Source organism: Panthera onca, chromosome F2 (genome assembly GCF_046562875.1).
Source record: "Panthera onca isolate mPanOnc1 chromosome F2, mPanOnc1 haplotype 2, whole genome shotgun sequence".
NCBI lineage: Eukaryota > Metazoa > Chordata > Mammalia > Carnivora > Felidae > Panthera > Panthera onca.
The window spans coordinates 13,674,214-13,690,726 of NC_138356.1; the positions used below are offsets into that span (position 1 = coordinate 13,674,214).

The 16,513-nt window shown below is 44.6% G+C and overlaps 1 protein-coding gene across 1 annotated transcript in view; it reads left to right on the forward strand.

The window, feature by feature from the left end:
* The first annotated feature begins 14,139 nt into the window (after positions 1-14,139).
* The window catches only part of NKAIN3 (sodium/potassium transporting ATPase interacting 3), a 607,771-nt gene continuing 605,397 nt past the window's right edge, over positions 14,140-16,513 (forward strand). Inside the window, exons 1-2 of the mRNA XM_081792191.1 lie at positions 14,140-14,466; positions 14,580-15,302. Coding sequence (XP_081648317.1) covers positions 14,140-14,466; positions 14,580-15,302 — 1,050 coding nt within the window. The remainder of the gene's footprint in view (positions 14,467-14,579; positions 15,303-16,513) is intronic.

Consider the following 16,513-nt stretch of genomic DNA (forward strand, 5'->3'; position numbering starts at 1 on the left):
AATCGTTAACCTTCAATTCAACCAGTTGAAACTTGACTTCAATTCAAGTCAACCGTGCTGTAACTGCCACCTGAACAAAGCTAATCTAGCACCTGTATTTTCTCCATGAGGTCCAACACAGCCCTCTTGTGCTTAGGAATACGAGACAGTACTTCAACACTGTGTTTGGGGGCCATTTAAAACAGAAAAAGCCCCAGCAGAAGCACAGAAGAACAAAAACTCGGGCACTAACCAGACTATGAAAAGGACAGTTGTTTACAGTAGGAGAAATGAAATAAGGCAAAGCATCATGTTGCTTGCTTTCAGCTGGAAACCCGCCTTTCAGGCATTCAGATTTTTCCCCTGCTCTCCCCGTGTCCACAAATGACTACACGAGTGCTGAGTGTTGACTTGGGGGCTACAATTAAATTTTAGCTAGCAGGTGAATTTTCAAATATAAGTTGTGTGAATAATGAAGTTTGTATAGTGTGTGTGGTGCGTGTGGTGTGTGTGTGTATTCATTAGTGTATTCTCAGTTTCTTTTTACTGATAACTGTACATAATAAAGCATGTCTAAGAAGAACTGACCTGTAGGGGCCCCCGGGGTGGCTCAGTTGGTTAAGCATCTGACTTGTGGTTTCAGCTCAGGTCATGATCTCAGGGTTAGTGATTTCGAGCCCTGTGTCAGGCTCCGTGCTGATGATGCAGAGCTGGCTTGGGTAACCCCTCTCCACTCCCCCTGTTTGTTCCCTGCTCGTTCTCATTCTCTCTCTCTCTCTCTCTCTCAAAATGAATAGATAAATAACTTTAAAAAGAACTGACCTATAGAATAAAGCTTAAGCTACTCATTCATGCATTCCAGAACTTTAATAATCTAGGCACTACTTGTCTCTTACTACTAGTCTTTTACCACCACCACCACCACCACCACTTACAAGTTATGAGGTTTGCAGTCATTTCCTTGTAATTTGATTTCTCCTTCCAGACAGTAAATTCTTTAAGGGCAGGGGCAAGTTTTTATTCCTCAACACTTTCTACCACGCATGGTTCATTGCACAGTCTCAATAACTATCTGACCCAACACTGTTGTCATGACATTATTTTTAGGAACACTGCGTTGGATCATTCTAGAAAAGAATGCTCTCACATGTGGAAGAAACCAGTGAAGGAGGGCATGGTTAGAAGTGTCCAATGGCACAGAGAGATTCTGAAGAAACACAGACTAAGGACAAGTAATAGGATTTGGAGGCGATCATAGCTATCATTCAAGGGGCCCCCTCACAGCCAGGCAGTAGAAGAAAGGAGGTGAACTCAGACATGTCTGTTTGCAAAGCTCATGTTCCTTCCCTCAGGTTATATTGTCTCCATCTCAGAAAGAAGCCTGAAAGGACAGGAAACCAGATTTGCAATTTGCAGTAGCTTTTGGTGTCTTATATTAGGAAGGAGTGGTAGTTATGTTTGGATAAGTGGCCCAGATTCAGCCTATAAAAGTCCTTGGATCCAAAAGGAAGTCCCAAAGACAATGTGGTTTCTTTTTTTATTTTTAAAAAATATTTATTTATTTTTGAGAGAGAGAGGGAGAGAGAGAGACACAGATCGTGAGCGATGGAGGGGTAGAGAGAGAGGGAGACACAGATTCTGAAGTGGACTCCAAGCTCTGAGCTGTCAGCACAGAGGCCGATGTGGAGCTCAGACTCACGAGCTGTGAGATCATGACCTGAGCCAAAGTTGGAAGCTCAACTGATTGAGCCACCCAGGCGCCCCAAGGCATGTAGTTTCTAATTTCCTATTGGGAAAGCAAAATTCAGCATGGTCTGTCTTGGTAAAACTTGCATTGCTGAGCTGCGAACTTGGTGACAACTTTCTACTAGGGAGAAAAATCCAGACCCTCTTTAGCCAAATGTCTTAGAAATAGACTGTGTTATGGGCAGAGTTGCTAAGCATCCTTAGCTAGACTATTGCTCCAGGCATTAAAAGATAAGGAATGAGATTGAGGCCAAACTTGTAGTTAGAACCTGGCTGGGAGTCCCCAGAGTTTTCCTTTCTTATTCAATATCAAAATTAGTATTGTCATGTGCATTCTAATATGAGGACTAAGCCATCTACCCTCTACCATTCCTTTTTTTTCCCCCGGTTGTCTAATGATGCCTATGCTTAAAATGATCGTGATGCACTCTAGAATATTTGTTGCATTTACCTTTCCCCTCATCCTATGACGTAGACTCAGGGGTGATGAGAGGAAATTTTGCCTGAATTCCTGTGCCTCTGAACAAGTAATAATGTGAGAAAAAACCTGCCTGTCTTCTTTAGGTTAAGTTCAGAGGATTCACTCCTGTCTTGTGCAGAATATGTTAAATCTACATAGACTCATAGCAGGATCCTACGTTGGTTATAATAAGAAGACTGTGCTTTTTTTCTCCACTATCTCTTTGCACAGCATTTTGATAACACTTCCTCTCAGTTTGCTTACAAATACTTAGTAACTTCATCATTTTATATAAACTGCTTTAATTTCAATGAAGAATGTTATTTCCCAACATGAGATATAAGCATGAATTTAAAATTAGGGGCGCCTGGGTGGCTCAGTCGGTTAAGCATCCGACTTCGGCTGAGGTCATGATCTCACGGTTTGTGAGTTCGAGCCCCACATCAGGCTGTGTGCTGACAGCTCAGAGCCTGGAGCCTGCTTCTGATTCTGTGTCTCCCTCTCTCTGTGTTCCTCCCCTGCTCGCACTCTCTCTCTCTTTCTCTCTTTCTCTCTTTCTCTCTCAAAAATACATAAAGATTTAAAAAATAATAATAATAAATAAAATAAAGAAAATTAGATCATCTTTATGTCTGTCTTTTAGAGGATATATTGAAAATAGGATTTGCTAAAAACACCAGTGATGCTATAAAACATTCAGCGCTGTCCATGCGAAAGATAACAGCAGACAAAAATATTCTAAAGCACTTGTGTCAGGAATAAGGTGAGCCACTGTTTGAGGAAGTGACAGGCCTGTTTGGAAGACTCTCCTGCTTGGGCAGTTCAGGTAGGCAATGGGTGTGAGCCCGATACCTTCCACTTGCACAGAGTTCCTGGCAGCAAAGGTTTGTTTAACCGTCCATGTAGCTTTTGGATTAGCATCCTCAATGATTCCCATTTCTGCTCAGCAGAAACCTCCCATCCCCTTGCCCACCCACTCATTCAGCAAACATTTATGAAATTAGAAACACAAAGAATGAGCCAGGATTGCTCCCTGTGACACTCCAAAGGAGTCCTGGCCTAATAGGCCTGTCCTTTGGGATTGTAGCTCTGTATTTGACATGATAGTTACTGTCGACTATCTTTAAAAAGTATTTTAATCTCCCTACCTAATGTGATTCATGGATGTGACAAATTTCTGAGTGTTCTTATGACTGCCATCCTCTTCCTTTTCTACCATGATAAAGGAAATAAGACCTAGTATTTACAGAACTCAATGTGTTTCTTCTCCCTACACTTTCCCTACTCTGCCAAGGAATAGCAGAAGTCGAATGCCTACTGCTTATTAGATCACAGCACATAAGAACTGCTGTCATGGAATCGGGTTCTTTTGTGCCTAATGCAAATCCTCAATTCGTGGACAGAGAACATATAACTGGATAAATAGAACATGGTGAACTTATAAGCCAGAAAAGAGGCATAAAAAATCATTTACACATCTTTTAAAAAATTGCCAATAATAGCACCCCACATGCCAGACTGATGGGGAAAAAAGAACCTTGTAGACATGAAATAGGAATTACGTTAGTCACAGTAAGCCATATCTCTTATTGCTAGACTATATGCAGAGTATAATTATTTTACCTTTAAATTATATTACCTAATGACTACAAAGAATAAAGGGATCGTATAAGATTTAGTAATCTGGCCCATTTAAATACTGTGATGGAGCAGTGAATTCAGGTTGAAGGAAAAGCCCCACTAACCTACATCCTGTACAGGCTTATATAGCACTGTTGCCCACACCAGGGTTGGAAGGGTACAGCTGCACACACACCTCTGGATCCTTCTGCCTCCCAAGTCCTCCACTGCAGCAGGGTTCATGTTCAGCTGCCACTTGAGAACTTCTGGGATTCTATCTGAAGTTATGTTTCCTGGCATGGGATGGGGAAGATGGCTGGCAGTGAAGTCTTTATGGATGCCCTGTCCCATGGGTTTAAGTATTGTTTTTTTCTCCTATTGAGTGGGAGACTAGTGTGTACAACGCTTTCCACGTGTGGCTGACTGAGCATCCAGATAACCTTGGAGGCATTTTAAAAATGCATATTCTAGGCCCCAGCTTGACTCATTATAAAAGAATTCAGTTGGGAGACTTTATTAGTTATCTTTTGTTACAGTGTGCAAGTTAGTTGTGGCTCAGCTGGGCTGGGCTGGACTTCGGTTCAGCTCTGCGCCACATGTCTCTCGTTCTGGAACACAGGCTAAAGGAACAGCAGCCATCGGGGGCGGCTGTTTTCATGGCAGAAGTCAGAAGCAAGGTGAATAAAAACATGTGATGGTCCTTAAAGCTCAATTATGAACCAACCCATCCGCACTGCTGCCCACATTCCATGTGACCAAGCCCAAGGCAGTGAGGTTGGAAAATATACTCTCCTCAAGGGGAAAGAGAGGAGGAATGATCACCTGTGGGGGTTAGGACTGAGGGACTGGGTGTAACAACTCTACAGGTGACTCTCAAGAAGTCAGCCCTACTATAAGAGGATTGCCATTTGGTGCCACCAGAAAGTATGTCATAGTAAGAGGAATGATGGGCTTCATTTCTTCAGTAGCTCCGCAAATATGTGTCCTCACCAACATGCACTATCCAAAAGTAGAAAATGTTAATAGAGCTGATATAAGTCAATAATAGAGGATAATTAGGAGTAGAAAGGGAACAAAAAAATAGGCACCTTATTATACACTGAGGATGGAAATGAGTGCATCAGGGAAGCCTTCTCAGAGGAGGCAACATCTGAGCTCAGCTATCGTGATGGGTGAATGTTGTCTAGAGAAGGAGAGTGCAAGAAGGGAAGGGAATATTCTAGGTAGAGGAGATTACAGGACACAATGGGGAGTTTAGAAGCAGCGTATTACATTTCACAAAGAATACTATGTGTTCTCCAAATCCTGCTTCTTTTCCTCTTGGTCCCAGAGTTAGATTACCTTTCCAGTTCTCCCTTGCACCTGGCTGTGGCTGAGTATTAACCAAAGAATGAGCCCAGCAATGAGCCCCGTATTCCTTTTCAGGTCTGGCCCTTACAAACTTTCCCCATACAAATCCCCATTTGCTCAGCTTTTCGCCCTCAGTCAGCTGAATGGGAGGAGGGTGGTGCCCCAAGGTGGAAGGACCTGAGTCACTGGATGACACGTGGACAGCCTTCCCCATCAACGAGGAACATTTGTGTGAGGGAGAGAGACAGTTGCATTGTGTAAAGCTACTAAGATTTAGGCTTTGTTTATTGTAGCAGCTAGTACGCCTTGCCTTACCTTGTAGAGTTTACATGTGCTTTGCTGATGGCAGGCAATGGCAGTAAAAGAGGTGGCCACCACTAGCTGGCTGTGTTTGTCACTTAGTCTAGGTACCTCTGGTTATTTTGAGAACCACGTGATTTAAAAGATACAGTAACACCTTAGAACTATAAATCTGGGCCAAACATTGATGTTAACATATGATCCTGCCCCGTTTAAGGGGCAGTTTATACTGCAGAGATGGTCAGCCAAGCACAATCATTTATAGTATGTATTTATGGCAGAAGAACCATGGCAACATTCTTCTTCTGGCAGCTTTTTTATTTCTAACGTGCATTGACATGTGTCCCCAGAGGTTCAAGTTTAACTGCAGCTGAGATGGGCCTCTCTCCATCTTTCAACCTTGGAAGTGTCTGTTATCCAAGGGACTTAAGGAAGAAAACCCAGCTCATTAATCAGTATGTCATCACATGACTGGAATTAAATAGTAAAGTAGTAAAACTTCTGAGCTGTTATGATAACACATATCACAGGTGTATGTTTCTGCTTCCATTTCAAAGTAAGACACCATCTGGAAGTTATCCTTCCTGCCAAAATGAGTAGAGACATAAAGGCTCCCCGTCCTCTTCCAAATTAGAACTCATAGACAGACAACTGAGCTGTGCCAACGAGAGAAAGGAAGCCCTCACTGGAGATACAAGGGACTGATGAGAGGCGAGTATGAGAAAACTCTTCTCAGAAGTCACTTTTTCTAAATACAAGTAGTAATAACTTTGTACTGAAAATGGAATTTGAACTACACATAAAGCAGAGACTGAGAATGTTTGGCACAAGGGCAAGATTACTCATTGGAGATCATCATGATACAGAATATCTAGAAGTAGCCTTGGCATGACCCATCAATGCTGGAAGAGAAAAACAGATGCAACGAAAACAGAGAAATTTTTATAGTCACCTTTTGCTAACAGTGTTCCTAATCCTTAGGAAGAAATAAGAAATTCATGACAGCACTCCCACTGTGTAAAATCTCTATATGTAATTTATTGTCATGCTTGGTTTAATGATCATGGATTATATGCACCTCTGATCCTATGTTGTGGATGAAGTCATTATCTGCCAATCTTTTATCTTTATCAAATCTGAAGAATCCCTCAAGTTGTTCTCATGTATAAAAAATGAGATTGAATCCTGCTGATTATTTGCTCCAGATGCTGGTGCCAAGAATGGAAGACTAGCAGAGTTCACGGTCTTAGTTTGGGCTTTTATGGAAGCAGACCCTTTGACCAGAATTCAGATGCAATTGCATGCAGGTTGTTTGGGAGATAATTCCTGGAAACCACAGTAGAGCAAGTGGAAGTGAAACCAAGGGGAAGGGCCAATAAAAGGTGGACTATGAAACAAATTATTCCCATGGGCCACTGAAGCTGAGGAACTCTGGAAATGGTACAGAATATATGCACCTCTGATTCTTCTCCAATGGTCTAGGAAGGTAATAAGGTTTTTATATACCAACTCCTATCAGTTGGAGTCCCAGAGTTCTTCCTGGGAGGTGGTGTCTCTCCAGAATTGCAGCTTACCTTGTATGTGAAATCTTGGTGCTGTCAGGAGGAAGTTGGAGCCTTGTGCCCTGAAATGGTGAGGGCAAGGGGATGTGAGTGAGACAGCCAGAGCATCTATTACAAACCCCGTTGGGTGCCATCTTAACAAAACTTTTTCTAGACTGTATATGTACTGCTTGGAAAAATTACTTTGGGGCACTTCCCACTCTATCCCAGCACCAGTGATATGGTTACACCCCAAAAGGACCTGTTTGCAGGTACTCAGGATTGTTTATAACCGCAAATTGGACTCCTGTGTCCTTTAGTTTTTATTTTAATCAATTTATTTTTATATGTGACTTATATTAAAAACTGAACTATACTATATTTACGATTGTACTCAAAATCTGTCGGTTCCTTATCACTGCTCAGTATATACACACTGGAGAACATACTAGGCAAACCTAAGAGAAATAACAGTAAAACCTATAAGAAAATGTGCTGTCCTGTGGTGATTTGCATCTCTTTCAGATGAGACCATGGCCTTCCCGAAGGCACATTTGGGATCTAGTGAATGCAAAGGGAATCTATGCTAACTGGCTTTGCCACTCCTTATTCAAGACTCCTTCAGAATGTGACAGTGGTCTTACAAATGACTACTCATTTTCACTCACTAACAAATACATTTTCTTATTTTGCCATTCAAAAATATAAAGGGAAACTATATGATTGTACTATCTTTAATGATTGATTGTTTAAAATTTTCTAGATTTCATAAATAAAAACGCCTGGAAAAAAAGCAAAAGCTTGTTCAGTGTGAATTGTAAGTTTGTTTCACTGATTTTTAAAATAATACAAATGTGTATTTATGTCCACTGGTGTAACTTTGAGGGATTTTATATGCATATTAAATTATCATGGACAAATAAAAAATACATCGCTCACACATTACTAAAAAAGAATTTGTTCCACATTAGCATGAGCTAATGTACTTTATATTAGGATTTACGTTTCTGACGGACGACCTGTTTAGCACTGCACGTGCCTGCTCCACATGTCTAACACATTTTATGTAATGGTTTCTTATTTTTAACTATTTAACTAAATAATCTTAGACTTACAAAAAAGGTGCCAAAAAATCAGAGAGATCTCAGATGTTTTCCTTAATGTTATCGTCTTACACAAGCATTATACAATAATACAGGACTGATCCTTAAAACAGATACATGTGAGGAAACCATAAGGATTCATTATCTTACAGAGATATTCTCTCCATATGTGGTACTGCAGTGGATAAAAACGTGTTTGTGTTGTGGTTATTGTTAACGTCCTTGGTTTAAAAATGGAGAAAAAAAGAAAGTCTTTACTTTGGAACACTTAATGCAATCCAATAGACAGATAAGTAGATCGATAGATGTTTGTATCCATCCATACAAAAATATGTTGGTGGCATTAGGATTCACCAGGACTTTGGATTAATGTTTTCTTTTTACTTTGAGTCATGCTACCTTTTCTCTTCCTCTGTTACTGCCAATTGTTAGGGGTCTAGCTAGGCCATTATGCAGAGAAGTCTGATCTGATCTTCTGGAATCCTGAGAAAAACAGAGGGCAGGGGAGCAAATGTTAATGGTAGTAAGAAAGTGTTTGTGTCTCCAATATGAGGACTCTGACATAATAGCCGTGCAGTAATGTCTGTTGCATAGAAATCAACAATAGTTGCCAACGCTTGGCAGTAAATTAAGTGGTCAAAAAAGCTTGAACTTGTCGGTGTCAGCCGGGGCTGCTCAGTGCTTGACATTAGAAAAACTCTAAATGCATATCGCTGCAATACTAATTATGATAATAGCAACAACAGGATCAGTGTTGTTAGACACTGAGGAGTACGATAGATAAATATTAATTGAGGCTTATTTTTAACCCAAACAGAAATAAAAAAGATGGCGCTTGGCAATAAAACTAGTTATTACCAACATTTCTTGAGGCAAAATATACCAAGGAATTTCCTTACTCTCTCTCTTTTGTAATTCTGGCATCCTCCAGGCTCTCCCGTGTCCTTTAAAACTCCCACACCACATAACCATCTCCCACTTTTTTCTCACCTCACCTCCCTTGGGGGATCACTTTTAAATGCTATGATGTAAAGTGCTCACAATAGCAAGAGTATCTGTCTCCTTAGGGAGAAAAGGAATAGAGAAATTATGACTGCCACCTCTCCCCTTGTCCCCAACACTCTGGGGTATTCATTGCTATGCATAACATGAATCACCACTTCTAACGCAACAGGCATCGGGCAGCACACAGGTGTACTGAAGGCTCCAAGCCATGCTTGAAACACTCCACATGTGTGTTTCCCACTTTTGCTCCAGTGTAAACCTGATCTTTGCTCTAACTGAGCAGCCATACTGTTAGTACAGTGTCTATCAGGTAACCATGAAGGTCAGCCAGTTGTAGGAGGGGGTATAGAAGATTGTAATTTGCTCGCTCCAAGAAGGTGCCAAAGGAGGGGCCCAGCATCAAGCAGGTGCTAGAGGAAAAGCACATATCTAGGGGCACATTTAGGAACTTTTCTCAGTGAATATAGAGAAATGCTTGAACATACTGTACTTTATTTCGCTCAAACAAAAATGCCAAATTAGAAGCCTTCAAAAAACAAAGTGCAGTAGTTAAGGAGGAACTTTGATTCCTTCAAGCCCTTGTCTCCATTCCTAGTACAGTTGACTCTCAACATGGGTTTCAACTGTGCAGATCCACTTGTACGTGGATTCTTTATAGTACAGTACTGTCAATGTATTTTCTCCTCCTTATGATTTCCTTAATGACATTTTCTTTTCTCTAGATTACTTTATGGGGCGCCTGGGTGGCGCAGTCGGTTAAGCGTCCGACTTCAGCCAGGTCACTATCTCGCGGTCCGTGAGTTCGAGCCCCGCGTCAGGCTCTGGGCTGATGGCTGGGAGCCTGGAGCCTGTTTCCGATTCTGTGTCTCCCTCTCTCTCTGCCCCTCCCCCGTTCGTGCTCTGTCTCTCTCTATCCCAAAAATAAAATAAAAAACGTTGAAAAAAAAAATTTAGATTACTTTATTATAAGAATATATTATAAAATACAATTATAAATTAATATAATTATATTATATTTAATATATAATATAATATTTAATTTAATTTAAATTAATTTAAATTAATAATTTAATTTAAATTAATTTAATTTAATATTTAATTAATATATAATTATATTAAAGAATATATTATAAAATACACATGCAAAATATGTGTTTACCAACTATTTCTGTTATCATTAAGGCTTCTGATGAACAGTGGGCTATTAAGAGTCAAAAGTTACACTGGGGGCACCTGGGTGGCTCAGTCGGTTAAGCATCTGACTCTTGATTTCAGCTCAGTTCATGATCTCATGGTTCCATGAGATTGAGCCCTGCATTGGGCTCTGTGCTGACAGCATGAGTCCTGCTTGAGATTCTCTCTTTCCCTCTCTCTCTGCTTCTGTCCCACTCATGCTCTCTCTCTGTCTCCCTCAAAAATGAATAAATAAGCTTAAAAAAAGTTATACTTGGATTTTTGACTGCATGAGGGGTCAGGGCCCCAACCCTCATGTTGTTTGAGGGTCAATTGTATTTGACAGTCCTATGAAATCTACAAATCTGCATTTCTGGGTCTGGTCTCTAGATGTGCTCTCTCCCACCCAGTCCTCTTACTCTTGGTATAGACAGTTTGATTTTCTCTGGACTTTAAGGGAGATGGGACTAGAGTCTTTCAAAAGGAATTTTACTAGGGGCACTTGGCTGGCTCAGTCAGAAGAGCATGCAACTCTTGATCAGGGGGTCATCTGTTTGAGCCCCACATTGGGTGTAGAGATTACTTAAGTAAATAAAAAAAACATTTAAAAAAAAGGAATTTTACTAAGAAACTGAGAAATTAAAAAAGGAAAAAAAAACATAGACTAGAATGTCCTGTATGCATGTATATACACATATGTTTAGTACTTGCTATATACTACATATATATATATATATATATATATATATATATATATATACACTGTGTGGGAAGTAGGATGCTAAAAATGTTATTATTAAAAATTAACATTATTTTTGGCTGGAGGAGACAGGAAATTATAAAGTAAACCAATCACTGGGGTTTTGTTTGTTGGTTTTGTTTTAGAGAGAGAGAGAGAGAAAGAGCTAGTGTGTGTGGGAGAAGGGGAGAGGGAGAGGGAGAGAATCCTGAGCATGCTCCATGCTTAGTGTGAGACCAACACAGGGCTTGTTCTCAGGGCCTGAGTCCTAATCAAGAGTAGGTGGCTCAGCTGACAGAGCCCCTCAAACACCCCCGAGTCGCTGTTTTGAATGAAAAGACAGTGAAGGAGTGACATGAGTGTTATTTCAGACAGTGTAGTCAGTGAGGCCTCTCTGGGACCTGACACGAGGCTGAGACCTGCGTGAGGCCAGGGTGCAAAACACATGTGGATAGAAGATAAAGAACAACCTAAGGCTTAGTCCTGTGGGGCAAGTCATACCATCATACCCACATTACATAGGCGAGCTAGACGGAGGGAAGCAAAGTGACTTCTCTGAGATTCCGCAGCCAGGAAGTGGCATAACCAACCACACGTTGCATCTGCTGCTCTATTAGATTATTTCCTCGTCAGCTGATTTTGGGAAAATCCAAAATCCTCTCTAAGCCCCACCGTTTCCATTGTTGTCATTTTCTACTCTCTTCTCCACCCCCCTCCCCCCCAGGAGACAGGTAATTCTTTTAAATTTTTCTTTATTTTATTTAAAAAAATTTTTTTTACATTTATTTATTTTTGAGAAACAGAGTGAGACAAAGCGTGAGCAGGGGAGGGGCAGAGAGAGAAGGAGACACAGAATCTGAAGCAGGCTCCAGGCTCTGAGCAAGAGGTCAGCACAGAGCCTGATGTGGGGCTCGAACCCATGAACTGTGAGATCATGACCTGAGCGGAAGTCGGACACTCAGCCAACTGAGCCACCCAGGCATCCCGACAGGTAATTCTTTTAAACCTCCCTCACCCGGCAGAAAGAAAACTCAGTGCAAGCACTCAGTGCTGACCTTTCTCAGAGTGGGCTGCTACTTCATTGACTCAGCTGCTCTCCCTCCCCCTACCGAGCCCTTAAGGGGAGGGAGTATAGCATTTACCTTTGCAAACCTGGCAACCAGTATGGCCCCTGGCATAAAAAGCAATGTAGAAATGAAGCAAGTAAGACATATTTGAGGGTGGGATTGAGGAAAGAAGGAAACCCAGGAAGGTAAGGAGAAAGATTTTTAGTTCATGATGCAGTTCAGTTTAGACAATGAGAATAAGAGACTGCAGAGACAAATAAAGGTGGCGTCACACAATTTCTAGACTTGTTACTAGCATTGTCTTATCTTTGCTTCTTTCCTCTTTCTCTCTTTGAAAGCCAAATGCATTTTCAACATCTTAAGTGATTCAAGGAAGAAACTCCAATCTAAGTCCATCAGTAGAGGGGGCAGTGGGAAAGGGAAAGGTACAGGAAGACTGTCCTGGTCCCCTGAAATGACACCACAAGGGTGGCACTGACTATGGAGGTAGGGTTAATGCAAATTACTATACCTACTTCCCAGAGAGCAATTGGGCCCAGAGCAGGTGTTACTTGGGTCCTCAGTTTCAAAGGCAGCAGTGAATGTGTAAATCAAGGAGATCTTGTGTCCGATTACCTGGCTTTGCATTTCTCTTCATCGGTTGAGAGATGAGATCCCTGTTCCCATCTCCACCTCTTTTGACTGGGGAGGTTCAAGGTGGTGCACTGATCTCTTAGGCATTGTGAAGAGTAAATAAGTGAATATACACAAAGCACTGAGACTGGTGCCTAACAAGGACACAATGCACGTTAGCTGCAAATTTCCTACTTCCTAAATTAGTAAATAAAAAATGATGGTGAGAAAATGTATATTGGGGCAAACACAGGTAATGTGGAGAGGAGGAGCGTCGTTATGTTTATTATCATCATCCATCACAGTCACTGGTAGTGAAGAGGCTATGATTATTTCTGGAAGTTGTAGGTAGACTTGTTCATGTCCCCTCCCCCTTCATTTGCTTCCTACAGATTTCAGACACATTGATGCCTGAAACTTTTTGCATTGTCCTCTACTATATGCTAAATTATTAATTTGTCAGGCTCCATTTTTCCCCTATTGTTTTCATTCATCATAAATCATGATGGTTATGTTTATTGTGCATAGAAGTGTGCCCTCATAATCCCGGATCGCTTGATGTCTTAAACACTGGGTCAACAACAACAACAACAAAGGCTTCCGACTCCCATTTTTCCCTTTTCCAAAATAACGGACAGAGGTGGAACCTAAACAATGAATGTTTTTGACCATTTAATTAACCCAGATCCCGAGGTTATTCGCGTGTCCCTACTAGAATTTCAAAGTTACCACGCAAGGATTTTTCCTGGGAGCTGTAACTGTACTCAGTTAAAAACATAGGTTCTGGAGGAACGGTTCAGAAAAAAGGCAGTTAATTGCAAAAGAAAACAAACAACCCCCCCCACCCCCCCCACCCCCGCCCAACAAGCAAACAAACCAAACCCCACAACTCCCTTTAATGCCTGAAAGAATGACCTGCGCACAGTTTCCACGTGTAGGGGGAATGTTTTAAAAATGCAAAGAGCTCTCCCTTTCCTGCTAACCTAGCACCGAGGGCCCAGGAGGGCAGCGGTAGGTTAGAAACGGGGTTTCTGTGCCAAGTTCTGAAGAAAGCCTCTTCTGTGACAAATGGCCCCGAGGCTTGCTGTCTGCTTCTCCCGCGTGCTCCAGCTATTTGCGTAGTAACACCAGGTACAACTAATGTGCCCATGAAATTTGACATTGGGCCCCGGTGAAACCTGGTCCTCGCAGACCTCCTCCGCGCTAGTCTTATTAGGTGAGCCAGAGCGAGCGGTGCTCCTTGGGATTCGTGGAGAGTTAGTCCGGGATTTTAACTCTCCGGGACGAGGTCTTCTTCCCACGCCCTTCTCAAACAATTTAATTTTCTCTGAAAAGAAATCGTCTCCATCCCGGAAATAGTCTCCATTTCTAGAAAAAGCCACTCATTGTCTTCTTTCTCTCCTGGTCCTCTCTCCTCCCTGGCGACAATTGCAAAGAGCCTTTAATGGGAAAAGCTACGCCGCGTCTCCTCGCGGAGCCCGGGTTCACCCCGGCGCTCCGAGCCCGCGCTGCCCTCCGCCGCCGCTTCGCCTCTAACCACACCAACTCGCTCCAACTTTCCGCTCCCGGGCTGCAGCAGGGGCGCCCTCTGGGCCACCGACTGCGGCGAGCAGGAGCGACCCTGGCCCCGGGACCCCAGAGCTGCGCGCCCAGCTTCGGGCCGAGCAGACGCGCCCGCTACCCCCGGCCTCCCGAGCTCGCAGCACCGCGGTCTCCAAGCTCCGCCCGGCGCTGCGCCGCGCCCGCCCTTGGCTGCAAGCCTCTGGGACCCGCGTCTCCGGACACCGACCCTTCTCAACTCCCACCCTCTCTACCCCTGGGGCAGCTCAGTAAAACCCAGTCCCCTCCTTTGCGCACGCCTCCGACCGCCCTCCCACCCCCTAGCACGAGCCCCGGAGAGAAAGCGCTGCCCGGGTCTCCCCATTACACCGGCCGCCGAGGGTCTCCACCACCACCAGCCGCCCTAATTCACGCTCATTCATATTCATCCTCGTTCTCATTCTCTGTCTTCCTCTGCCTCTCTCTCCAAAGACTCCTAACAAGACAGGCCGGGCCTCCTCGGTGGCACTCCCTTTCATTCATCGCCTCCCACCACACGCACACACAGGCGCGCACACGCACACGCACACACACACACACACACACACACACACCCCAACCCAGACAGCCCACTCCACTTTTCAGACGCCCACCTCCTCCATACTCCCCTCCCCTAAACAGACTTCCACCCACTCACCATCTGTAGCCTCCCTTCCGCCCCCCGCCCCGCCCGCCCGGCTCCCCCTCCCCAAGAAGCAGACCTGCACTGTGGGAGGCAGGGACCCCTCCAGACGCTCGGGTCGAGCGCGCCGGACTGACCTCTGCCCGCCCGGGAAACTAACAAAGGCGGTGCGCTCGCCCGGACCCCGAGAGCCGCGAGCGGCGGCCGCGCGGCGGGGCGAGCCTGGGCCGGGCCGGGCGAGAGCCGGGCGGGGGCCGCTCCGGAGCGGGGAGCAGCGGCGCCGGAGGACGCGGATCGCTCCCCGCGCGCGCCGCTCGGACGCCGCCGGCACCATGGGCTGCTGCACCGGGCGCTGCTCGCTCATCTGCCTCTGCGCGCTGCAGCTGGTGAGTGCCCCGCGCGCCCCAGTCCCGGGATCCGCGCCTGCCCTGGGACTGGCCTCCACGGCCCCCGCCGCGGACCTGCACCTCCCCGCCGGGCGCGTGAGTGCCAGCCGGGGGCTCCCGCCGGCCCCCGCCTCCCCGCAGCCCCGACCCGCACTGCCCTCCGGCCCCGGGCGCTCAGCGGGAGGGCGCGGTCTCCCTCTTGGCCCCGAGCTCTGGGGGTCACCGCGCACCCAGCGGACGTCGCGCCGAGGTCCCGGGGCCGCTGCCGAGGCGCTGGAGAGTGAGCGATTTCCCCGCCCCTCTGTCGGACCACTGGCTTTAGCACAGTCTGCTTTCCTGCTGAAGTTTCCCCGGGGCTTGTGGGCTCTTTCTTCTCGGGATGATTTTTGTTCACATTGTTTAATTAGAAGGCGCGTAAGAGTGCTCAGGTTCTGAGGACACAGAAACGGCTTTAACTCCTAGCTCAGACTGGGGTGATTCTTACCTTCCGCAGTTTGAAAGGTGGTGGTGGAGGAGTCTCGGATCTCCAGGAAGGAGGTCTGGCTGTGTGGTTTTAAACAGAGTATTCCAGCCCCCGCGCTTCCAATTTCCCTTTAGATTTTGTTGAAGTGTTGCACGTTCAGACAGCGACACACTGACAGTTGTCGTCAGGGAGAGAACGAGTGAAAGGCTCCTTTGGCACAGTGGCTTGCCAGGGGAGTGCATGTACTGGGGGGCGAGAGATCCAGAGTGAAGAGGAAAAAGGCTTTCATTTCAGGGTGTGTGTGTGTGTGTGTGTGTGTGTGTGTGTGTGTGTGTGTGTGTGTTGGGAGGCTGCTTTTCTTAACATATGTCTATTAGGGACACAGACGGCCCTGTGGTCTCTCTTCCACAGTCACTTGAGGTCAAGGCTACAGACCCATTGTGTCAGACTTTTGTATGTGAGAGATTAATAGACATCTCCTTCTCTTACACTTAAATTCTGTAGATGCTCTGCCAAGCCTTCTTCAAAGTGTTTGTTTTTGAAAGTTACGTACATTAACTAGCATGTTTTTCCTAGCAAGGGGAAAAGCCTTCCAGTGAACTTTACTGAGTAATGTCAGCCCTTCCAAGATTCATTAACTGAGAGATGAAATAATGCTCTTTCTTTAATAGTCCTTGTTCCTGCAAATGTATTGAAAGGTCTCACTCTTGCCTCAGTGTTCCACTCTCCCATTAAAACCTCCCTCTAG